At 38.2% G+C, this 24974-nt stretch overlaps 1 protein-coding gene across 1 annotated transcript in view; it reads left to right on the top strand.

The window, feature by feature from the left end:
* Positions 1-24974, top strand: part of ptprga (protein tyrosine phosphatase receptor type Ga) — a 221848-nt gene that overhangs the window by 146695 nt on the left and 50179 nt on the right. The window contains exons 5-6 of the mRNA XM_016568057.1: positions 10092-10187; positions 16097-16163. Of these exons, the coding sequence (XP_016423543.1) occupies positions 10092-10187; positions 16097-16163 (163 nt within the window). The remainder of the gene's footprint in view (positions 1-10091; positions 10188-16096; positions 16164-24974) is intronic.

Here is a 24974-nt window from a genome sequence, read left to right as displayed (position 1 = left end):
GGAGTAAATGACGACTGCTATGTTCATTATTACATCCAACAACAGAACACCTCAGTCGCTTAGGAGTCATTCTTGTCTACAACTGCTCCGGCGGTGAAACAATGATGGACTGATGACAGCTCACTCAGGGCGGAGCTAAGGTAAGACGCCAGTCCAGTCTGTCAAACTATCGTGGGAGGGGCCTGTTTTTGTGACGTCACACAGACAGGCATCTGAGATCGGCTCGATTTGAGAAAGGGGTAAAGATTTAACCAGATTAAAAAAAAAACACTGTGTGGATTTTTATCATTATAGGGTGGTTGTGTACACACACTGCCAACACACATTTCAGTTCAAACAACTTGTAAAAGTGCATGTAGCATCCTATGACCCCTTTAAGAACATGTCTCTCATATGGTCTAAAATATAGTGCTGTGTGAGGTGCAAATTAATATGCATTTATTATTTGCAATATAATGCACAAATAAATGCAAGTACTGACTATTTGTATTAAAAAATAGGTGCCGGTTTTGGTTTTAGTTGGTAAAGTACAAATGAAAATGGATCACATTGAAATGCATAAAATAAATTATGTTTTACATTTCGCCAATTGTGTGCTGCCATCGTCCACCCTTGCCATATTCACATTCTTGCTCATTGAGATTTAAAAGAGAACTTTTTTTTTTCTTTGTTCAATTTAGGAATGATGGAACCGTTTCAATTTATTTATTTTGACAAGTAATAGAATATTTAACATTCAGTGTTTACTTTTTCAGTTGCAAGTTTTTGAAACAGATCTTACTGTGTAACTCAGAATTATTAATGAGTTCATTGATTATCTAAAATTCAGTTTTTATATTAATTAAAATGTAAAATTTTCAGGGTTTGTACACACACACACACACACACACACACATAAACATTAATTCTGGTAACAGAGTTGCTTATTTGTCTATGTGGTAACAGAATTGTCTAATTATTCATTTTCGATGAACAAATAAACACATTTCCCTAATTATATGTTAAAAAAAGAAGAGAGAGAGAGAGAGTTCATTTTTAAGAGTTTCAGGCACTATTTTGTACCCTTTTTTGTGAAAGTGCCCAATAAGAGCAAACAGATATAAAGTAAAGGAGGAATGATGTTGGAGCTGTGGAGCGGACATTCGGTCAGCGAGAGCAAGGACTGATGGGAAATCTTTAGGCTCTGCTCCCTGCGGATCGCAGCGCTCGTTTATCCCCTTTGCTTTCTCACAGTGACGGCCATTGTTTTAAAGGGATAAAATGCCGAAATCGATATGTGCCCTGTCACTCAAATTCAACACTAAGAGGCATGGATCAGCTAGGGGAGGTCGGAGTGTGTGTGTGTGCGTGCGTGCATGCGTGCGTGTGTGTGTGTTTAACCATGCCACCCCAAGAGCAAATGGAATATTTATTATTATGATCCATTAACTTGTCACCTGCCAGCTGATATGATTATAATACACATGCATTACACTTGAGTTCTTGTTGCATTCTTAATGTCATGCTTTCTGTTGTTAAATATGTGATGAGAAAGATAAAGATAGGGTTGTTCTCGTTTCTCCGAACATCTAACAAAACAAACTTTAGAGAACTGTTTGTGACCTTGATTCTGTTGTATCCTGCGGCAAAATGGCGGAAGCGCCTGATTGGCTGCACCAGTTATTTCAGGTGAGCATTATTGTTTTCAGGGGTCACACTTCTGGTTGATCTTATGCAAGACCAAGACTTGTTTCTCCACACATGTAACAAAACAAACTTTAGCGAGTTGTTTCTGACCTTGATTCCATCCGAGGCACGTTAGCTCAAGCGTTTGATTGCTGGTGAGCATTATCTTCTTCAGAGGTTACACCTTTTGATTGGTCTTTGTGTTTAAAACGGTCCCGATCTTGACATAATTAACATCCGAGACAGCACGGGAGTTGATTTGAATAGCACAAGGGTCCGTGAGACAAATAGACTAGAGCTTGTGCACTCATCCAGAACATGTTGCATGTAGACACACTCTGCCGCCTGCATTTTAATGCGTCCCAGTCCCAAAGAGGAAGTGCCAGTTTGTCAATACTTCATTTGCTTTTTGATTTTGAAAACGTGAGCCAGTTGTCTTTGTGCAAACACAATGTCCACTTCAGGCAAAGTTTAGAGCTCTTAATGACCTGTAATTCTCTGGGTTATTTATGATTTCTGGTATTCATTTATTATATCTAATTTAAAACCCTGTTGACCTTGATGGATGACTGAGCTGCAAACAAACACTGGGGACACAGCTTGAGTCTTTTATAAAACAAAAGCTAAATTAATTCAGCGGCGATGGCTAATTGGCTCCTGTTTGAATTGAGAGGCAGGTCAATGTGTTTGCACAGGAAGACAAAAAGAGAGAAACCCTGCCAATCTCAGATGTCCGCTTCCCTTTGAGCCAAAACCAGACGCTCCTGATTGGTTTATAATTAGCAGGTCAAAGGACATTTCCTCACCACGCTTTGAAGTTATGAAGAGCCGTTGATGGTCTTGTAGCAACAGGGAGGCAACAGCCGAAGGGAAGCGTAGTCCTAGACACTGACCTTGACCCTGATGGGAATATGAACAGAAAGGACATAAAGACCTCATGTGGTTCGGAGAAAGGAGTAGTTGTAGTAATTTTGGGAGATTTGAAGCGATTCCAGCATTGAAGAACAGCGGGGCTTCCGCATTCAAAGCCTCTCCGATGGCAGACAAGCTTGTTTAGGTGTTGTCCATTGCCGGCTTGGTTCTCGGCAGGGTTACCTTGCATGTTTTTCAGAAACAAAAGAACATAAGAAGCCAAGTTGAGCCTCCCCTGAGGTGATGATGCCTGTTTTTCCCTTCGTCCTCCATTTGGTGTTAGGAGAATTGCTGTCTCTCCTCAGGAGAAGATCCTAGATGAATCCATTTGTTTACCTCAGGCTCTGTTAGCTTTGTGAATGTTGATGCTGTGGAAAGCCCCTCAGAGTTGTTACAAGGACAACTTATCAGAGGTTAGATTCACCTTGCAGCCATATTTTCTTGTTTATAAAGTTATATTCTCATGTAGCCATATCGATGAGTCCCTTTTTCTTTCCAAGAACTGTCCACTCAGTCAGGAAAACATCATTTGACCCACATGTAAATGTGTCCAACCATAGTTAGCTTTGTTGTTACTGGAATTTTAGGGGCAGGTAAATCTCGAGGCAAAGAAATCATTCAAATAATGGCTCTGCAATTTCTCCGGAAGGTTGAGTAAGTTTCCCTATACCCATGATTTCAGGATCTGTTATGTGTCTCAGGATTAAAGCACTGATCTACAGTATGGGCAGGTCTGCTCAGTAGAACAAAGCGAACAAGATGACAAGGTAGAAGAAGAAAGCTGATTGTAGATCAAGGCCAATCTCTCTGTGGAGCAGGTGAACAAATTTAGATTTTAGTCTGTGAATTCCCAATCATTATGTTCTTCAAAGCCGCCTCAGAAACAGCATCTCAGTGAGAATTCTGTGAAAGTCGCCATTAGCGCCTGCTGATCATCTTTACAGTAACTAATTTCAGGGACATCCCTATGGAGCAGCCTGTGGTTAAGTGTCTTGCTAAAGGGCATAATCATTATAAGGCTGGATTGTGATCACAGTAACTGTCCAAATCCACCTCTTACCTTGGATTGAACCTGTATCCTTTGTATTAGCAGCCCAAGGCCTTAGCGATTAGGTTACCTCCACCCGTGTGTGTGTATTGTGCCGCACAAACCTAATTTTATTTATTTATTTATCAGTTGTAGCTATTTTTAGGGGTAGCTTTTTGAAGATTCTTCAATGTTAGAGAAATTCTACCACATAGGAGGAGCATCAGTTGCTGAAACATCTGTTAAAGAGTGCACAATCAGCAAAGCAACACTATTTACATATGTTCAAAATCACACACCTAGAAAAAACATCTGCTGGCTTTTGAATATTTGACAGGAAATGGTTTATTGATTAATGGCTGATGATTGAACACTCTTATATTAGCAGTCGAGATGAAAGCACGTTACTTGGTTTATCTGTATCCAACATTTAAATGTATAATTTTGGCTTGGTCAATTGAATTGATATTCAGTAAATTGAATTACCACAAACATAATATTGATCTGTTTCACACATTTTTGCATATAACCATGTTACTCATTATAAGAAATGTAACATTGCTTAAAATTTAGATACTCAAAAAAATCGCCTCATTTTGGTTTATATAACAGACATACATTTTTGTTTGTTTTGTTTTTTGTTGTTGTTGTTGTTGTTTTCTTTTTCTTTTTTTACAGTTTTTGCTTTTTTTTTTTACATTTTTTACACAAATTGAAGTGTTATATTTATATTTGTTTGTCATGTACAATATTTTCATGCTGAAATATTCAACCCTGTAATGATTGTTATTATACATTTGAAAAAATACTTATAGTTTTATTATAAGTTCATTAATAAATACAGTCCAAACCAATATTTGGTCCCTTGTAGCTAGTTCCTTCTGAGTGATTTAACGTAATTTAGGACACATTTTCAACCCTGTTGTTCATTCTGGCTTGTTTTTTTTTGTTTGGTTTGATTTTGTTGGGGTTTTAATTTCAAGGCTTATTTAATGTTTTAATGTACTTAGATAAATATTACAATTAACAGGGTTACAAAATCTACAAACATCAGAACATGAATTGATCATATCCAAATTAGTTTCTTTAGTATTTTCTTTAGAAAACATCTTTTTACTGACCATTTGTTTGAGGGAGAAAAAAAATCTATTCATTTTGATGAAGGACGCGTGCTATCAAGCTACTGAGCCTTGGAGTATCTGCTTAAATGTAGACATGCTTTGAATTCCACTCTGCTGTCTCATTTTCTCGACTCTTCTCAGAATGCAGCCTGTTTTTTCCAACATATAAAAATTTTATATCTTTGCTCTCTGTTAGCATGTTCATACTCTTCAGCTCCATATGTGTTGTGTGTGTTTGCCCATTTGGCTAACAGCGAGTGTATGTAAGTGATATGTGTAACCAGCGAGGACGATTTCACGAGCCGTGTCTGACCCGTGTGCTAATGAAACTCTGCTGAGATCCGCTCACACACACACACACACACAAACACACACACACACACTTACCTAAGTACATACAAGACACAGATACCTGTGAGTGACCTGTATGTTAATGATCTCAGAGTAGACGCTCACTCCTCTCCCTCTCTTTCTCTCAACACACACACACACACATAGACACAGAGCTGTCAAAGTGCTGCTTATGCCCTTTACATGTTTGCTTTGGCTTCTCTGGCCTGTCAGAGGTAAAAGCCTATGTGTGTTTACACAGAAATGTCGATATTATTGCTCTTTGCTCCAGGTTTGTGAGTTGTTTGCTTACAAGCTTTTTTTCCCTGTATTGACACATTTCCTATTAAAACAGGAAGTTGGGGTGGGACATATTGAATGGCTTATCGCATTTTCTTTTAATGGTCACAGCCATGAACCATGATTTTCTGCTCATTAGTTGGATGTACGTAGTTGGACATACATAGACAGTACAACCAACAATGTACAACCAATTAACAAGAAGTCAGTCATGTACGGAGATTGTATTAGGGGGGAGGGGCTTTCACATTCTACAGCATTTGATTGGTTAACAGTCTGTGTAGTGCAAAATTGAGTCATCAATAATTTTGATCTGTTTTACCATGAGAGAAAATATCTGCACTAGAGGGAACCTTGGCGTGTTGTACCAATGCTATCATGTTGTTTGTGGTTGCCAGGACATTGCTATACAAATGCTAAGGTGTGGGCCAAGCTATGTGGTTGTAATACATTCTGGGTGAGTGTTAGGTCATAAAGTCACGTTCTCCATAATCAGTGGTATTTACTGAAATATAAAGAAATCTTCGCTAATCAGAGAAACAAAACCTGAGAGAAAAAGACTGGCTAGTCTCTAGATATGACTTAGGTTAGTGTAAATGTGAGAGATTTTCTTTTCATCCATTTTATTTTCTGTCAGTCGAAAATTTGGAATTGTATTTGTAATACCTACAGGTTTGTTGAAATCCCTGAATCAAAAGTATGAACAACAATGAGGAACTATACCCTTAGTAAGCACTAGTAATGATTGTGTAGAACTGTTTAACTGCTTAATGCAGCTGGTGGGTTAATCGTCATATTGTGTTTTTATTGTATTTATTCATCTATTTTACAAGGCTTAAGCACGCTACTCCATTATTATAAATTCTGCTCCATTGCATTTTGACTGAACAATGCCCTTTAATGCCTTTGTGGGTTTGCATGTAATTTGCATGCGTGTGAGTGTGCACAACTGTTTGTGTTTATGTTGCACTATAAAGGTGACCTGACACCAGGTTCATCCTCTCCCTACTGCTATAATTTTCTCTCTTTCATGAATCAGAATAAATTATTGACATTTCTTTAATGAAGCCGCTGGTGGTTTGGTGTTTAGCATAGTCTATCACCCTCCTACACACACACACATACACACACACACACACACACACTCATGATTCCTGACTATTAGCATCTACAGAGTTTTACAGAGCACTAAGTACAGTGCAAACACCATGGATATGTTCAGAATACCATAATACCTTACTACTCATACACTGCTTTGGAGTTTGGATAATGTGCACAGTATAATTGTCTTTATTTGTGGAATACCTAAACCTACTACCTAATACTGTGTGTGTGTGTGTGTGTGTGTGTGTGTGTGTGTTTGTTTGTGTGTGTGTGTGTGTGTGTGTGTGTGTTAAAATAAAAAATGAAAATGAAATTTTACTGTATGATTTTTAATGTCTTTGAAATAAGTCCCTTATACTCACAAAGACGTCATTTATTTTATCAAAAATATAGTAAATCAGAAATATTGTGAAATATTATTACAATTTATTTAGAAATCATTCTAATATGCTGCTTTGGTGCTCAAGAAACATTTGTTGTTGCTATTTTGTAATATTTTAAATGTCTTTACTGTCACTTTTGATCAATTTAATGCATTTTTGATAAATAAAAGTATTAATAAATTAAAATATATATTCCTTTGAATTGTAGTGTGTGTGCGCGTGCGTACGTGTGTGTGTGTGTTTCTCAGTAAAACCAATCACTAACCGTTTCCAGGATTATATATGGCATGTCTTCTACAAAGCTGCTTTTAGAAACCTACGGGTATGAACGGTCAAATACACTTCAAAATTCAGTCAAAACTACTCAAATTCCCTAGTAAAAAATGTAGTTTCTTAGCGTAATGTTAGTCGTTCTCTGTCTTGTATGGAGGACGCATCACAGTCTGTCACTTCTCCTCCTGCTTGAATTCAAACAGACTGCAGACAGCTTCCAATAGTGAGAGGTTAAGATACTCACGACCCTGTTATGTTACTCTTCCTCTCTCTCTGTTGTTTACTTTCATTTGAGAGCGTGTTCTCAGAAGTTGCCCAGATATTTATGTCATTAATCACTGCCTGTAAGACACAACGCCGCAGATGGAGGCATTAAGCAAAGGGCCCGTAGGCTTGCGAATTCTCTGGCATGCGGCGTGCGATCTGTGATCTGAAACTATGGAGGTGTTTGAGACAGAATTAGATCAAAGTGGGACTCGTGTAAGGATTACAGAGGCAAGAAAATGCAGCAGGCATAATATTGACAATGCTAACAGAGAAGTGAGGAGAAACAAGCTGATGTGGTAGGCAACAAGCCTTTCTTTCTTGATTTTAAGAGCATTGGACTGTGAGCTATATATGTAGTGCTATTGATCGTATGTGGAGATGTGAAATTCACTGTTGTAGTTTTCTCCTGAAACGCTGAATAATTTCAGCAAAATCTTCTTTTGGCATGTAGTACCTCAGCGTTTTCTGATGCATTCTTATTTTGGGTTTGAGGTTTAGGCAGTATGTTTGGCGAAATTTTATTATCAAGAAAATGGTTTTATTTATTAGTAAGTCAACATTAAATCAAAATTGATTCTTACACATTTCTGGTTTTATTGTGGATAATTCTTGTGCATGTTATTCCAAAGACAAAAATGTTTGTCTTTGTAATCTTTCATCAAAACATAAAAATTATTGAAAAAGTCAATCTTTTTTTTTTTTTTTGCAAAAGTGTGTGAAAAATTGTGACCAGTGGCATAATGTGTATACTGAATTAACATATTTCTGCAGTCATAAAAATGTTTATATATCTTAGCCCAGCTATTTTAAACTGTTTGATCACATTCTAGGGTTACTATTATGCATTAAAAACCTTATAAGACACTGTTAAGAATACTGAGATAAAAGACAAAAAAATACAACCATCAACGTATTTCAAAATTGTTACTTTATTGTAAAATATGTAATCAAATTTTTTATATTAGTGCTACCAGTAGTACAACATCAATATTGTAACTTATTTGTAACATTTGAACTTTTAATTTAGTGCAATGTTTTGTCATTGCTACATTTTAGTGCAGCTTTCACTAACAACTGCAATTTGATTTATATTGTATACCTAAATTCACTGTTATCCCACTATTGTGACCATCTACGTATTTACTCCTTCTATGACCACACTCAACAAAACTAAATATATGTGAATTCATATATTAATACTAGGCACCTTAAAGATAATGTGGACCAAAAATCTTTGTCATATCTTTGTTAACATACTTTACTAGCCTTTAGCTTTGATGCAACCATCATCTTCTCATGGTGCAAACCGGAATTAACCTGCTCTGGTCGTGGGACAGTTTGCACTAATCATGTGACACTGCACATATTTAATTCATTTAATTCCTTTATTTTTTTTCCATATTTGCAGGAAATGCATTAAAACGTCAGTCAGTAAGTAGGGCTGCACGATTAATCGAATGCGATTGTCATGCGCATTTTGTTAGTAAAGCCGGTTCTGTAATCAGCAGGAAATCATCATCACGTGCTTTCAGATGGAGCAGAATTTACTACACAGAGCCGTAGTTCACTGACAAGTTACGCAAAAAAATCGCATTTTATTGCGCGATTATGCTTCTGTTTATTCAGCTGCAGCGATAGGCATTTCCTGGGTTTCTTCTGCGAGGCGTATTTGGAGTTTCAGCGCGAGAGCGCCCTCTGGCCTTCGGATGGAGATTTACTGCTGATCACAGAACCGTGCTTCACTGAAAGCTTCTGTCGAATTGCGATCTCGATTCCATTTCGATTTATTGTGCAGCCCTATCAGTAAGGTTTTTAAAGCTTTATAAATGAAAACCTTTTTTATTGTGGGATTAAATGGGTTAATACTTTAGATAAATGATTACGATTTGGCAGACAAGCCTTTTTCAGCTATTAATAAGCAGGGAAGCCATTCATGAAAATATTAACTAAATAACAAAAATACCTATTTTTGCATAATCTTTTCTTCATTCTTATATCAGGACAGTTGTATCACCTTTTTGACTTTACTATATCAAAATACATTTGAAATCAGGAGTTAAAATCATTATCATCATAGAAGAGTTGTAATCTAGTCATTTTATGTGTGAATTGCATTTTTAATTCACTATGACAACAGAATGATGGAGCGACTCTGGTTGAAGAAGTTCTTCTAAAATGTAAGAATTTCCAGTCCCTCTAAGTCTTTATATTTAGCTGTTGTTTTATTATTTCCTCCTTTTCTAACTCTCTCAGGAACCCAGCGGGACTCTGTGCCGTTTCTCCTTTGCTAAATCTACACCTTTTATTGACACAGTACTGATCACTATCTGCCAACGAGAATATCGTTCATCTTTGTTGTCTTTTTGGAGCTTTTTTGTTGGATAAGGTATTGACAGTGGAGAATGCCAATTTAGACAGGCGTAGCGGAGTTGAGCACATTTATTAGCCTGATCTACTGCCAAAGATCCCATCAAAGTGATAAGAGGATGGACAGGGCCTAAAGTTTGGAATGGAAACACGAGGAGACCGAACGCTCTCAGGAGATTACAGGATGAGATGGATTACGGACCATGAGATTATGAGATATCAGCTTTGATAATGAACTATGTGTGTTTCGTATGTGATAATGTAAGAATTACAATCTGATTGGCTAAAGGTCTCCGACTAACAGGATTCTCACATTTCTCTCTCTCTCTCTTTCACACACAGATGCAGATCTTCATGTATAACTCAGACGACTTTGACAGTCTTAACACAGCCATACGGGAGAAGCGAGTAATTGCGGCCATGGCTGTCTTTTTTCAGGTGAGAACTCGCTCGTTTCGAAAGCGCCTTCATGTTCAGCCACCGAGTTTTGTTAGTGCTAAGTGCTGGCAATAAAAAGCATTGATTTTGTAAGGAGGTTTTCTCTTGTCCCATTAAGTACAGTGATCCTGAAGCATCACACTCGCAGAAAACTCACTGCCGCTGTTTTCTATATGTAAAAACACACACGTATTCTAAAAATTTGTATACTAATTTCTCACATTTTGTGAAATTACACATGTGTCAGTGCAGTCAGACTGTAACAATCCAGAGTTCAAAAGATTCATCAAACACTTCAAAAAACAATGACATGGAATATAAAGGGAGGGAGGGAGTGTGTGAATGAGTTAGGTTTTGCCTACAAAATGTCCCCACAAGGACAGTAAAGGACAGTAAAACATTCTTTGGGTGGTTTCAAGTATTTATGCGGAGAACGGCTTTAACATATTAAATATTGTTTTAAAGGTGCACTCATGCACTCATTTTTGTTTGATGCACTAGACAATATCGCAACCATCTTATATGACACGTACTGATGTGGACATAATAGCATCACACACACACAAAAATGTTTTCAGTTATAAGTAAGATTAAATAGGTCTGTTTTGAGTAACTTATTGTAGACACGTTACAAGTTATATGGCCTAGTTTTGCTTTGACAGCAAATAGTTTCACCTGAAGCTGAATAACATATGTTAAAATAAATGAATATGTTTATTTAGCAAGGATGCATTAAAATGATCAAAATTACAGTAAATACATTTATAATGAGTGACATGACATGACGTGACATGTGGCCAAGTATGGTGACCCATACTCGGAATTAGTGCTCTGCATTTATCCTATCCAAAGTGCACACACACAGCAGTGAACACACACACACCGTGAACACCCACCCGGAGCAGTGGGCAGCCATTTTTTTGCTGCGGCGCCCGGGGAGCAGTTGGGGGTTCGGTGCCTTGCTCAAGGGCACCTCAGTTGTGGTATTGATGGTGGGAGAGAGCGCTGTACATTCACTTTCATGTTACAAAGATGTTGTATCTTTTTGTATCTTTGTGAGTGTATTTCAAATAAATTCTGTTCTTTTTAACTTTATTTATCAAAGAATCCTGAAACAAATCACAATATTAAGCAGAACTATTTTCAACATTTGATAATAATGAGAAATGTTTCTGTAATAACTGTAACATTTCTCAATATTTTTACTGTATTTTGATCAAATGAATGCAGCCCCCAAAAAAACCATACCAACTTCAAACCTTTGAACAGTAGTGTAAATATTTCCAGTTAAATTGGAAAACCAAATCTGAAAGTCCCTATCCCGGGGAGCAGTTGGGGGTTCGGTGCCTTGCTCAAGGGCACCTCAGTCATGGTATTGAAGGTGGGAGAGAGCGCTGTACATTCACTTTCATGTTACAAAGATGTTGTATCTTTTTGTATCTTTGTGAGTGTATTTCAAATAAATTCTGTTCTTTTGAACTTTATTTATCAAAGAATCCTGAAACAAATCACAATATTAAGCAGAACTATTTTCAACATTGATAATAATGAGAAATGTTTCTGTAATAACTGTAACATTTCTCAATATTTTTACTGTATTTTGATCAAATGAATGCAGCCCCCAAAAAAACCATACCAACTTCAAACCTTTGAACAGTAGTGTAAATATTTCCAGTTAAATTGGAAAACCAAATCTGAAAGTCCCTATATACTCGAAATCATTCATTCAAAATTCACAGAGAAGCAAGAATGCATGCATATATAGATGTTTGTTATAGACTTTAAAACTTTAGCTTTTCACTGTTTTTCTTTAAAGAACAAATGTATTATCTGAGAAATTCTGCATCCATCACCACCAAAGCTCAGAAGACTAATCAATAAATTACATAACATGATTTCCGTCTAAATCTCATATTTCTCCCTCAGCCCTCACTCATCTGTCATATGCAGTTATCTGAGGAAATCTTTGTAGCATGTGTCCCGCTCGATATCTCTTTTTATTTGGAGCTCACACCATTTTCTTTATTGCCCAACCATTAAGTCTATCTGTCCCTGATTAAAGAAGATAGCAGTCGTAACATCTGTCATGATATGTTCATAGGCTTATTTACAAGACACATGTCCACAAACTAAAGTTCAGCTATTAGCTGCTAGCATGTAGCCAAAGATTTCTTTTAAAACACTTGAGACCACAGGCTTGTTGGTGGCCCAGGACACTATAAATCGTTTTTAGGTTGTATGTAATTTGTTGTTGGTTATTGTTTCAAGGTGTTGTCTTGTGGTGTTTTATAGCTTGCAGTTATTTGCGTTCCTCATTTACTTTTAATCAATTGCAGGGCTTTCTGTTTTTTTTCTCTCTGGTACAGCTCACAGCTGCCGTATTGAAACCCTCACTCTGAGCTCAGTACAATAAACAAGCATTTTTATTTTCCATCTGCTAAAATGAGCTTTGAACTTTATTGATTTGCATGTGCTATTTTTACTCATGAGGTGGAACTGAGCTCTTAAACTGAGGTTAAAGCAGTTTGCTGCTATTTATTTTACCTCAGGGTTTGTTCTACAAGGAAGTCCAGGTGTTTGTGGGTTGTGGGTGACCTCTTGAATTCATGCTCATTTGTAGAAGTGCTTTCACTATTCCAGCCCATATGAATGCAATGTAGAACACAATGTGAGCTCTGTTAAAGGGATAGTTTACACAAAAATGATGTTTGCTGTTAATTTACTCACCCTCAGGTCACCCAAGAAGAAGGTGAGGTTTTTTTTTCTTTCTTCTTCTTCTTCAGTAGGATAGTAAACAATAATTTTTTTAGCTAGAACCATGGTCCTTGGTGATACATAAAATGCAAGTCAGCGGCTACCGGAACTTGATAGTAAAAAAAAGCACATATACAGGCAAGACAAAATTAATACATGTGGCTCCTGATGATATATTGAGGTCTTATGAAGCACAACAATTACCTGTATGTATTACCTGTAACCCATAGCCTCAGGCAAACGGTCCAGAGTCTGTGAACAAATCATTCTTTTGAACCAGTTCTTTTTAGTGAACTGAATAAACCAGTTCACCAAATTGGGCCGAACCATCTGAAACAGTTCGCGACTTGAGTAGCACAGATCTGCAAGTTACTTAGTCAGAACTCAATTTTGGATGAACAGTCACTCTGGTTTGAAATGAGCGAAATTTCTGCGTATGTGATCCTACGATGCTGATTTTTGCCAATTCATTCAGCGCTCCAGTTCCTCCAAACAATCACTGAACTGAGCAAACACTTCAAACTCTGACTGAAGAACTGGAGAGCTTCTGATACGAGCGTGCATGGTGACGAGCATTTGAATAAAGAGGCGAAATGAAAGTTTTTATGGAGTTGATTAAGACTAGTTTATTCACTTTATATGTTTTAGACATGTAAGACATCCACATTTCACATCATTATTGGTGATGTCATTGTATGATTATGTAAATCAGGGGTCACCAAACTCGGTCCTGCTCCAACCCTAATCAAACACACTAATCAAGGTCTTACTAGGTAAACATGAAACTTCCTTTTTTTCCCCTGTGGAAGACAAAATAAGATTTTTTTGAAGCGTGTTGGTCATTTTGCAATGACGATGACTAAATTATGATAGCATTTTTGATTTTGGAGTGAATCATCCCTTTAAGTTCTCTCCATTGTCAGTCTGATGTTGTTGACCTGCAGAGAACTCACACTGTCTCTCTCTCTTCCTCCGGCCCGACACTTTTGGCCCCGTCATTTTTCACACACTCTGGCCTTAGCTTTCCTAAGGCGAGTCAGTCCTGCTTCTAAAATAAGAAAAATATGCCAGTTGCAGATTGTGTGTTTTGTTCTCCACACAGTGCCATTTCAACCTCCTCTTACTGCAAAGAAAAAACAAATCTTAGGACTGAGTTTTCAGCAGCAACACCTTAAGTATCTGTCTGTCATTGTATAGCTGTCTGTCTATCTATGGTGACCGTGATTTCACCAAGTACAACATGTTCCTGGATCAACATCCTTGTTGATCCTGGAACAACATTCCAATTAACCAATCAGAATTGAGGGATAACTTTTCAGGAAATATCTGTTTTAGGCTTACGATCAGGGTTAGGTGCTTCTACACCCTTGTTAATCAGCTATCATTTCACACTGATTTTAGGAATAAATTATGGGTAGGGTTAGGTTTAGGGGTAGGGGGTTTAGTCTATATTTTTGGACAGTAATGTTGATCCAGGAATATGTCTTACTTGGCAAAATCACGGCAACCGTCTTTCTATCTATCTATCTATCTATCTATCTATCTATCTATCTGTCTGTCTGTCTGTCTATCTATCTATCTATCTATCTATCTATCTATCTATCTATCTATCTGTCTGTCTGTCTGTCTGTCTGTCCTTTGTTTTTGTCCATCTATCTATCTATCTGTCTATCTGTCTATCTATCTATCTATCTATCTATCTATCTATCTATCTATATCTGTCTGTCTGTCTGTCATTGTTTGTATAGCTTTCTATGTGTCTGTCTGTCTGTTTGTTGTTCTATCTGTTGTTCGGTTGGGCTGTCTGTCATTATATTTGTTTGTCTGTACATGTGTCCTTTTCATATTTCACTCTGTCTGTCTGTCTCTCTGTCAGTCTGTCTGTCTGTCTGTCTGCTGGTCTGCTATCTATTTGACTTTCTATCCGTTGTTTTGACTGCCTGTATGTCTGTCTGTTGTGTGACCTCAGTGAGCAATCTCTACACTGACGCTGAAATCTGTCTAAGAAAACTGTTCTAGACAGTTGTTGTAATGCAGACTTGTGCCGTTCACTCTCAGCGCCCACTTCCTGCGTCGAGCTTCTGGAATTCTCTTTCATGCAAGAAACAGCACAAGAGTGTTCAAAGAGCCTGGAGAGATTTATGTGAGAGAGAGGGTGGCTGAGGGCCAGTGGAAGTGTGTGAATCCTTTTCCCTCCTGCCTCATGGGAATGTTGGTTAGATCGGCTAACCAGCGCTGGCCTCCTTGATACACAACCAGCACACACACACACACACATGCACACAGACTCAACAATAGACCTCACCCCTTGGGTCCTCTCTGTCAAAGCCTGTCTCCTGATTCAACCCTGTGAGGGCTTCTTAAAAGCACAAACATCTATTTGATACACCTCCGTCCAAGAGGAGCTAAGGAAGTGCTCCGCCTGTTATGGATTTTTCCTGATCTGTGCTTTTTTTAGGCTCAAGATTGTTAAAATTATTTTTAAACCATTTTTGTATATAGTCAGCACTGAACATTCGCTTTCCCTAACACGCACACACACACACACACACACAAACACACACACACACACACACACACACAGAAACACATTAAAGGTCAGTACTGTAGCTGCTTTCTTTCAGGCTTTATTGCATACTGGAGTCTTTTGTCTGTGTTCAACAATTCAGTCAGTTCAGGTGCATCTCAAACATGGGCAGCTTTTGAAGCGGTTTGTGGCATAATGGGTTCACTTATCTGAGGGTGTGTTTGTGAGTGATTGCAGTCATTTTGCTTTTTATGACATCAGCACAGCACACTAGCCTCATGTGCTCCATTCAGACAGAATATCTACCAGCATTTTCTGTGTCAAAAATGTACAAAGCCATCTATCTATCTATCTATCTATCTATCTATCTATCTATCTATCTGTCTGTCTGTCTGTCTGTCTGTCTGTTTGTCTATCTATCTGTCTGCCTGTCTGTCTATCCTTTGTTTTGTCTATCTATCTATCTATCTATCTATCTATCTATCTATCTATCATCGTCTGTCTGTCTAATTGACTGACTGACTGACTGATTGTTATTTTGTCTCTTTGTCTGTCTGTCTGTCTGTCTTTCTGTCTGTCCAACACAAATGAGTCATTCTTCTTTTTGTATTCATTTTCTCTTTCTCAGGTGGGGATGAAGGACAATCCTGCAGTAGATCCGATTATTCATGGACTAAGAGGAGTGGTTCATCACGGTGAGTAGATGTTTGAATCCAACAGAATAATGTAATTCAGGTGTGAGTGTATTGAAATGGATCATAAATTATTTTTTACTTGTTACATGCATTTGCAATAACAACTGATAATTTGTTGGCGTCCTGTGTGCCTTACATGGAATGAACAAAACCAACTCGTCTGCTATTAGTCAGTCTGTTTGTGAAACAGTGCTTCAGTTCTGACAGGATCTCAGCCTCAGGCCCCTGCGGCCTCTGACTAATGGGATGGTGATAAGATGATGATATTGAGTCAGGAGATCTGGCTGAGAAATCAAGGGTTTGTTGAGCAGAATGTGTCCTCACACTTATCACTGTATATTTATACTATATATATATATATATATATATATATATATATATATCTGTCATATATCTAGGCTGGCAAACAGACAAACACCCACACATGCGTACACAAACACATAATCTACTCGCTGTCATTTTGTCTCTGACTTTGACGGGAATATGTTTAAATTTGTACTCTTGTTTTTGTTTGGCAATCGCTGTTGTCTGATGACAGATGTAAGGGTAGACACTTGGGCACCAAATAGATGAACAGAAGTGGTGTTAGAGGAACCACAAGCTGATACACAAACAAAAAAAGTGCCAAACGCTATCATAATACTTTTTCACAAGGATAGGCTGTTAATCACTTTCTGGTAGGATCAGTGTTGAATGGTAGATTGACAGCATTATTGTAATTTTTTTAATAAATTTAAGACAGAATTTCAAAAAAAAAAAAAAAATTCTAGGTGTAGTGTAGTGTGTACTTTTTTTTCTCACTAGCATTATGAAATGTAATTTCAAACAATTGAATTTTTTCTTGGACACTTCTGTCTGCCATTACTCTCATTAAATAGGTATCCCCACCCCCAAACTCCATTCACAGTCACAGCGTTCAACTTTTTGTGGTAAATTAACCTATGAATGAGCTATTTATAGTTGTCTTTGTATGTTAAGTAAGGGATAATGTACATCCAGCCGGTTGTTATCATAGAATAACCCCCGACAGGATGATCAGGTCTTGTATCACCCTGAAGAGGGTTATCAGAATCAGAATTAGCTTTATTCGCCATGTGTGCGCAAACACAAGGAATTTGTTATGGTTTTTTTAAGGTATTCTGCGATAACAACCGGCTGAATGTACATTATCCCGCTTATTACATGACTACTTGCCTCATAAGTAAATAATTATACACAAAATATTGATTTGAGTTGAAAATATTTGAACGCAAAGCTTCCGTGAACACAGCAGTTGCGAGCAAGCAGAAACGGTGCAATACCTGTTTGCCATTGTCTGAACCTTGCCTGTTTTATGACCACGCCTTTAAATAAAAACCTTGCACATGGATCCGCACGCCTCTCATCTCGTCGGCTCCGTAACACAGTCATACCACTTATTACACAACATTTCGCCACATAAATAATTAAGGCGATAAAAGATATTTAAGACAAAACTGTTTTAAAATCTTACCAGTTTGTTGGTTATCTAATAATCCATTACAGTGTACAAAATAATCGTTGCAAAATGGCAGCAGCTGCGATTGTATGAAACGAGAGAGCAATTCAGCGATACCAGGATGACATTAAATAATTGTACACATAATATTGAATTGAGTTTTAATATTTTATTAGCTAACCAAACGCAAAACTTCCACTGAAAAAAACTGTTCCTAGCAAGAGTATAGCGCAGACTTCAGTTACCCGGATGAGCCTGTGTTATCAGCTTTTACCGGTTGTTATCGAGGGATAACATGCCTCGGAATGTCTCAACTGACCAATCAGAATAAAGTATTCCACAGAGCCGTGTAATAAACTGATGTAAAATATAGTATTTTAAAATATAAGAAAAAACATACTTCCCCTTTAAGATTTTAAATAATGGCTAACTGTGCTAGGGGCACCGAAAGATAATTTTAATTTCGCAAGATGATTGTACACTGAAAATTACCTTATATAAGTTGACCCTCTAAAAGTCATCTACAATTTCCTCAATGTTCCTTTTGTCCGCTTCCAGACATTAAAAGCTCTTAAATGATGAAGACACCACCAGCTGCTCCCAGCATGAGCTGAACGGTATATTCCGGAATATTGAGATGAAACAACAAGGTCTGTCCATGATTCAGACAGAGCAAATTGACATCTTTAAGGGTTTCTTAGTTAAAATACTCTTGCTCTGCCTGCTATTCAGTCATCTCAGGAACATCTCTCTATGTATCTGTGCGAAGTTTAAAGGCAAGCCGAGGCTTTGGTAAATGGTAATTACCGGCCTGCGATTTGTGCTGCCTACTGAGACAGTAGTAGAAAGTGAGCGAGAGAGAAAGAATGATGAAGTTGTGGTGTAATCCGGACGGCTGTGGTGCTAAAAGCATCACAGTGCCATATCACCACCAGAGGTCACCCTTCCATTCCATTGACTCTCGCACTACACAAACTGTTGCACTTCACCCGGACTACAGTTCCCATCATCCATTGCACTGATTACACACACACAGTTGATTGCACACAGCACTGATTGCACACAGCTGCCATCAATCACACCTTCCCTATTTATACACTCACTCTGATCCCCGTCAAGCTGCCGAGTATTGTTTAGCGCTTATCGCTCATCATGTGATAGCTACGTTACAGAGCCATTTCAGAGTGTTGTCTTGTTCCTAGTTCTAGTCTAGTTACATCTAGTTTGGTGCCTGATTGCCTGTTTCCTGATCTCCTGCCTGTCGTGGATTCTTCTATTGCCTACCTCTCTGGACATTGTTCGCCGATCTCAGACCCACGCTAGCTTTTGGATTACTCTTCGTCTTGCCCTCATATACCTGTTTGCCATTGTCTGAACCTTGCCTGTTTTATGACCACGCCTTTAAATAAAAACCTTGCACATGGATCCGCACGCCTCTCATCTCGTCGGCTCCGTAACACAGTCATACCACTTATTACACAACATTTCGCCACATAAATAATTAAGGCGATAAAAGATATTTAAGACAAAACTGTTTTAAAATCTTACCAGTTTGTTGGTTATCTAATAATCCATTACAGTGTACAAAATAATCGTTGCAAAATGGCAGCAGCTGCGATTGTATGAAACGAGAGAGCAATTCAGCGATACCAGGATGACATTAAATAATTGTACACATAATATTGAATTGAGTTTTAATATTTTATTAGCTAACCAAACGCAAAACTTCCACTGAAAAAAACTGTTCCTAGCAAGAGTATAGCGCAGACTTCAGTTACCCGGATGAGCCTGTGTTATCAGCTTTTACCGGTTGTTATCGAGGGATAACATGCCTCGGAATGTCTCAACTGACCAATCAGAATAAAGTATTCCACAGAGCCGTGTAATAAACTGATGTAAAATATAGTATTTTAAAATATAAGAAAAAACATACTTCCCCTTTAAGATTTTAAATAATGGCTAACTGTGCTAGGGGCACCGAAAGATAATTTTAATTTCGCAAGATGATTGTACACTGAAAATTACCTTATATAAGTTGACCCTCTAAAAGTCATCTACAATTTCCTCAATGTTCCTTTTGTCCGCTTCCAGACATTAAAAGCTCTTAAATGATGAAGACACCACCAGCTGCTCCCAGCATGAGCTGAACGGTATATTCCGGAATATTGAGATGAAACAACAAGGTCTGTCCATGATTCAGACAGAGCAAATTGACATCTTTAAGGGTTTCTTAGTTAAAATACTCTTGCTCTGCCTGCTATTCAGTCATCTCAGGAACATCTCTCTATGTATCTGTGCGAAGTTTAAAGGCAAGCCGAGGCTTTGGTAAATGGTAATTACCGGCCTGCGATTTGTGCTGCCTACTGAGACAGTAGTAGAAAGTGAGCGAGAGAGAAAGAATGATGAAGTTGTGGTGTAATCCGGACGGCTGTGGTGCTAAAAGCATCACAGTGCCATTCTGACAAAGAGATCAACTCTAATGCAGTGTAATAATGGACTTCACGTTAAACAACTCACACTCAAAAGGGAATTTACCAAGACTGAAAATAGTTCTGCCTCCACCTGCCAAATGACAAAGATAATGACACTCTATCTGATGACGGTGATGAGATTTACCAAAATGTGATGAGGGTGATAAACTCAATTTTTACATGTTCTGATAAAATATAAATAAAAACCTTGCACATGGATCCGCACGCCTCTCATCTCGTCGGCTCCGTAACACAGTCATACCACTTATTACACAACATTTCGCCACATAAATAATTAAGGCGATAAAAGATATTTAAGACAAAACTGTTTTAAAATCTTACCAGTTTGTTGGTTATCTAATAATCCATTACAGTGTACAAAATAATCGTTGCAAAATGGCAGCAGCTGCGATTGTATGAAACGAGAGAGCAATTCAGCGATACCAGGATGACATTAAATAATTGTACACATAATATTGAATTGAGTTTTAATATTTTATTAGCTAACCAAACGCAAAACTTCCACTGAAAAAAACTGTTCCTAGCAAGAGTATAGCGCAGACTTCAGTTACCCGGATGAGCCTGTGTTATCAGCTTTTACCGGTTGTTATCGAGGGATAACATGCCTCGGAATGTCTCAACTGACCAATCAGAATAAAGTATTCCACAGAGCCGTGTAATAAACTGATGTAAAATATAGTATTTTAAAATATAAGAAAAAACATACTTCCCCTTTAAGATTTTAAATAATGGCTAACTGTGCTAGGGGCACCGAAAGATAATTTTAATTTCGCAAGATGATTGTACACTGAAAATTACCTTATATAAGTTGACCCTCTAAAAGTCATCTACAATTTCCTCAATGTTCCTTTTGTCCGCTTCCAGACATTAAAAGCTCTTAAATGATGAAGACACCACCAGCTGCTCCCAGCATGAGCTGAACGGTATATTCCGGAATATTGAGATGAAACAACAAGGTCTGTCCATGATTCAGACAGAGCAAATTGACATCTTTAAGGGTTTCTTAGTTAAAATACTCTTGCTCTGCCTGCTATTCAGTCATCTCAGGAACATCTCTCTATGTATCTGTGCGAAGTTTAAAGGCAAGCCGAGGCTTTGGTAAATGGTAATTACCGGCCTGCGATTTGTGCTGCCTACTGAGACAGTAGTAGAAAGTGAGCGAGAGAGAAAGAATGATGAAGTTGTGGTGTAATCCGGACGGCTGTGGTGCTAAAAGCATCACAGTGCCATTCTGACAAAGAGATCAACTCTAATGCAGTGTAATAATGGACTTCACGTTAAACAACTCACACTCAAAAGGGAATTTACCAAGACTGAAAATAGTTCTGCCTCCACCTGCCAAATGACAAAGATAATGACACTCTATCTGATGACGGTGATGAGATTTACCAAAATGTGATGAGGGTGATAAACTCAATTTTTACATGTTCTGATAAAATATATATACTGTATATATATATATATATATATATATATTGGTATCGAGTCATCTATGCACTATGTGTTGGCAGGACATGACTTTGCGGTTGCTAGGGTGTTTTGTGTGGTTAAAAGAGCCCATTCCCAAGTCTCTATGATATTTGAGTTTCTTAGTGCAGTTCTAGGGATGGGAATCATAAGATATGTTATATTAAAATATTTTATTTAATATTCAGTTCCTTAACAGTTCCACTGACAATTATTTTGGTACTTGTTAGGAGCAAGCATTTAAGAAAAATATAAAACAGAATTTCATTGCCAATAAATACTGTAACAAATATATTGCTCATTTTTAGTTAATGCATTAACTAAAGTTAACTAAGGAAGGTTATTGTAAAGTGTTTCCAAATGAAAAGGGTGTTTTTACACATACATTTCGATATATTACATATAAATAAAAATACTAAACAGGCAAGAATTTTGATATTTCATTTATTTATTCTTATAAATTACTACTGAAAATATGAAAAATGTTGCACGCATTATATGAAAATTGATGCGTGCAACATTTCATTCACAATGTGACTGCCACTTTACTTTAGTGAATATTCTGTATCATAGCAACCAAAGCGTCTCAACTGAAAAAAAAAGAAAAGAAACACTGTGCCTTCTTACAAGAACATGTGAAACAATGTAAACACAATAACCATATGCCGACTCAAGTATATATATATATACGTGCTTTATAGCCTTTGTTTTTTTCATTCGCTCTGCGTTAGATGCTTTTTCCTGTACATTTTTTGCGCACATCGCTTAACGTCTTTCTCAAACTTCATTTAAATAACCGAATATTCGAATATTCATTTTTATGAGCTCAAATATTTAAATGCAATATTTAAAAAAAAAATGCCCATCCCTAATGGTTTTTCAGTGAACTTTTGTGGGAAAAGTCTAGCCATTTCAATAAGAATCCACTCAAATGGCAATTTAACATGAGGGCAAAAGATTTTCCCACATGGATTCTCAAAAGTTTAAGTCGGTCTCATGAATTGTGACCACTGTATGTTTTTGATTCATAAAAAGAACCAGCTTATAAGAGGCATTCGTCAAATGAACTCCTTTTTATCGTAGATTCAGTTGCGGTGCAGCTGAATACAGTAAACCGTGCACATATCCTGTCAAAAGTATTTTGGTAAGGTGTTCTGTTCAGTTTACCGAAATGTTAACAGAGCTTAGTGAACAATTGTTGATCTTGTTTGCTCAGTAGGGTTGGAGTAGGAGGTCGATTGAAGGTGTATGCGTGTGTGTTCTCGGCGGGAGGTGGGACAGATCTGCGTTCTCTCTTCTTATCCCAGACGGATAGGAGCAGGGGGTCTGCACATATTCAGAGCCGTGTCTCCGCTGTCAGTGCTCAGATGTCTATAATTTCAACCTGCTGATCTCCTGCCGAATATGTACACAACGCGCAAGAAGCTGAACCAAACGATTAGCAGCTCAAATGACATGAATACAGCCGTATGTGAATTCTTAAACATGTTTCTCCCCAATCCGGCTGCAAAAAAAAAAAAAAACTGAAGATTTTGAGCGTGTTCGGGTAGTGTTGGTGCTTAAGAGGTGTGCATCCGTGTTGAGAAGCACAAGGAAGAATTTTACACGCTGTGTTTATAGCTCTCGCCTGGTGGAAGAGGAGAGCTGTCTTGTAAAGTGATCATCCATATAGGCTCCTATGGTAATTTCTCTTAATATTTAACCACGCGTGAGGAGCAGACGTGCCATGCAAACGCAATACAAGACTGTGTGCATTCTGTGAGAACGGCCCAGTGTGGACAACAGTGCATTTGCGTTTGCTTCAGATTACAATGGAGTTGGGGTCGAGGCGACACATGCAGACACATTATACAGGCCCTCTGGGAACATGTCACTTGCGAATCCTTAATTCAAGCATGTAAGCTTTTGTTCCTTCGCCTGACGTTAACATGAGCAGGTTTTAATGAATCTCTTATGAAGTGCATGCTTCATTTTAACGTCAGCAGCAGGGACAAATGAGGTCCTTATAGAGCTGCTCAGCTGGGGTCGGGTTTGCTCACGACAGTAATTTCAGAGTTGTTTAAGCTATTAAAGGGGGTGTATTATGGATAGCAGGAAATTCCTTGCTTTTTTCACAGTATGATGGAGTGCAATGTAGATTGAGCTCCCTCTCCAGTCCACTCAGACTATTTATGGAAACGAAGCAGCTTGATCAAAATGTTCACATTTATGACATAGGAAAAGCAATGACACATTCTAAACCATATAAGCATGGCTCATGTCACGTGCACCCAGTAGTGCATAACCCAGTATGAAACAGCATTTGCAAACCATTTTACTTCTATCCTAATGTATTTCAGTCTAAAACAGGATGCTTAATAAGAACATTCTCCTAGAGCACGGCCGCTGGTGTAACCTCATGATGGACGTTTCGGCGGCGGGACTGCATGTGGCGGAGAGAGTCGGTGGCGTGCTGGGTTCAGACACGGATGTGTGACTGTGGTGTTTGCCTAGTGGCTGTGTGTGACAGAAAAGTGCTCTGTGGCATCCATTACCATGCCACTGAGGCACGACAAAAAGCTTCTCTCTCTCTAGTTCTACATTCCCTGTCCAGCCTTCGGGGAATCACCATTCATTCAACCTTAACTTCAATATACACACAACACAAGGCATGTTAGCCTCCCCATTTAAACACTAGCCATCTAGGCGCATATAAATGAGTGCATGCTTTGTTGATTTTGTTCCCTCTCTCTCTCTGTCTCTCAGCGAGTGATAATGAGACTGCTATCGGATCGCAGTATCTCTATACACTGCTGTGATTGGTAGTGGCGTTGTGAGTTGCGAGTTCATGTTCGTCCCATTGCACGCCACACCAGTCGTTGAGTATTGTTCACTCAACCAAACGTCTCTTCTCAGGGGTGCTTAAAGGGGTCATATGATGCGATTTCAATTTTTCCTTTCTCTTTGGAGTGTTACAAGCTCTTGGTGCATAAAGAAGATCTGTAAAGTTGCAAACACTAAAGTCTCAAAACCAAAGAGATATTCTTTATAAAAGTTAAGAGTTAACCACACCCTCCTAAAACGGCTCTAACACGCCCCCACATACCTACGTCACAATGTGGGAAGATTTGCATAACACCGCCCAAATGTGCACGCAAAGAAAGAAGGCCTAACTTTTATTCTCGCTGTAGTATTGTTGACGCTGCAGCCATGTCCTGAAGACGCTGTGTGCTTCGTTGTGAAAGCGAAACTACTTTGTTTGGCCTTCCAAAAGAGGACGATATCCGCTTCGTCATGCCTAGAGCTGATCCATGCTGGTCGCTGAGGAAATACATCAACTTTGCACTGTGGATCGCCGGATCGGCTTTCACCATGGACAAAGCGGAGTCCAGCCCG

Source organism: Sinocyclocheilus rhinocerous, unplaced genomic scaffold, assembly GCF_001515625.1.
Source record: "Sinocyclocheilus rhinocerous isolate Xijiao unplaced genomic scaffold, SAMN03320098_v1.1 scaffold621, whole genome shotgun sequence".
NCBI lineage: Eukaryota > Metazoa > Chordata > Actinopteri > Cypriniformes > Cyprinidae > Sinocyclocheilus > Sinocyclocheilus rhinocerous.
The sequence above is the reverse complement of the archived record's forward strand: the minus strand, read 5'-3'. Positions and strand labels throughout refer to the sequence as shown.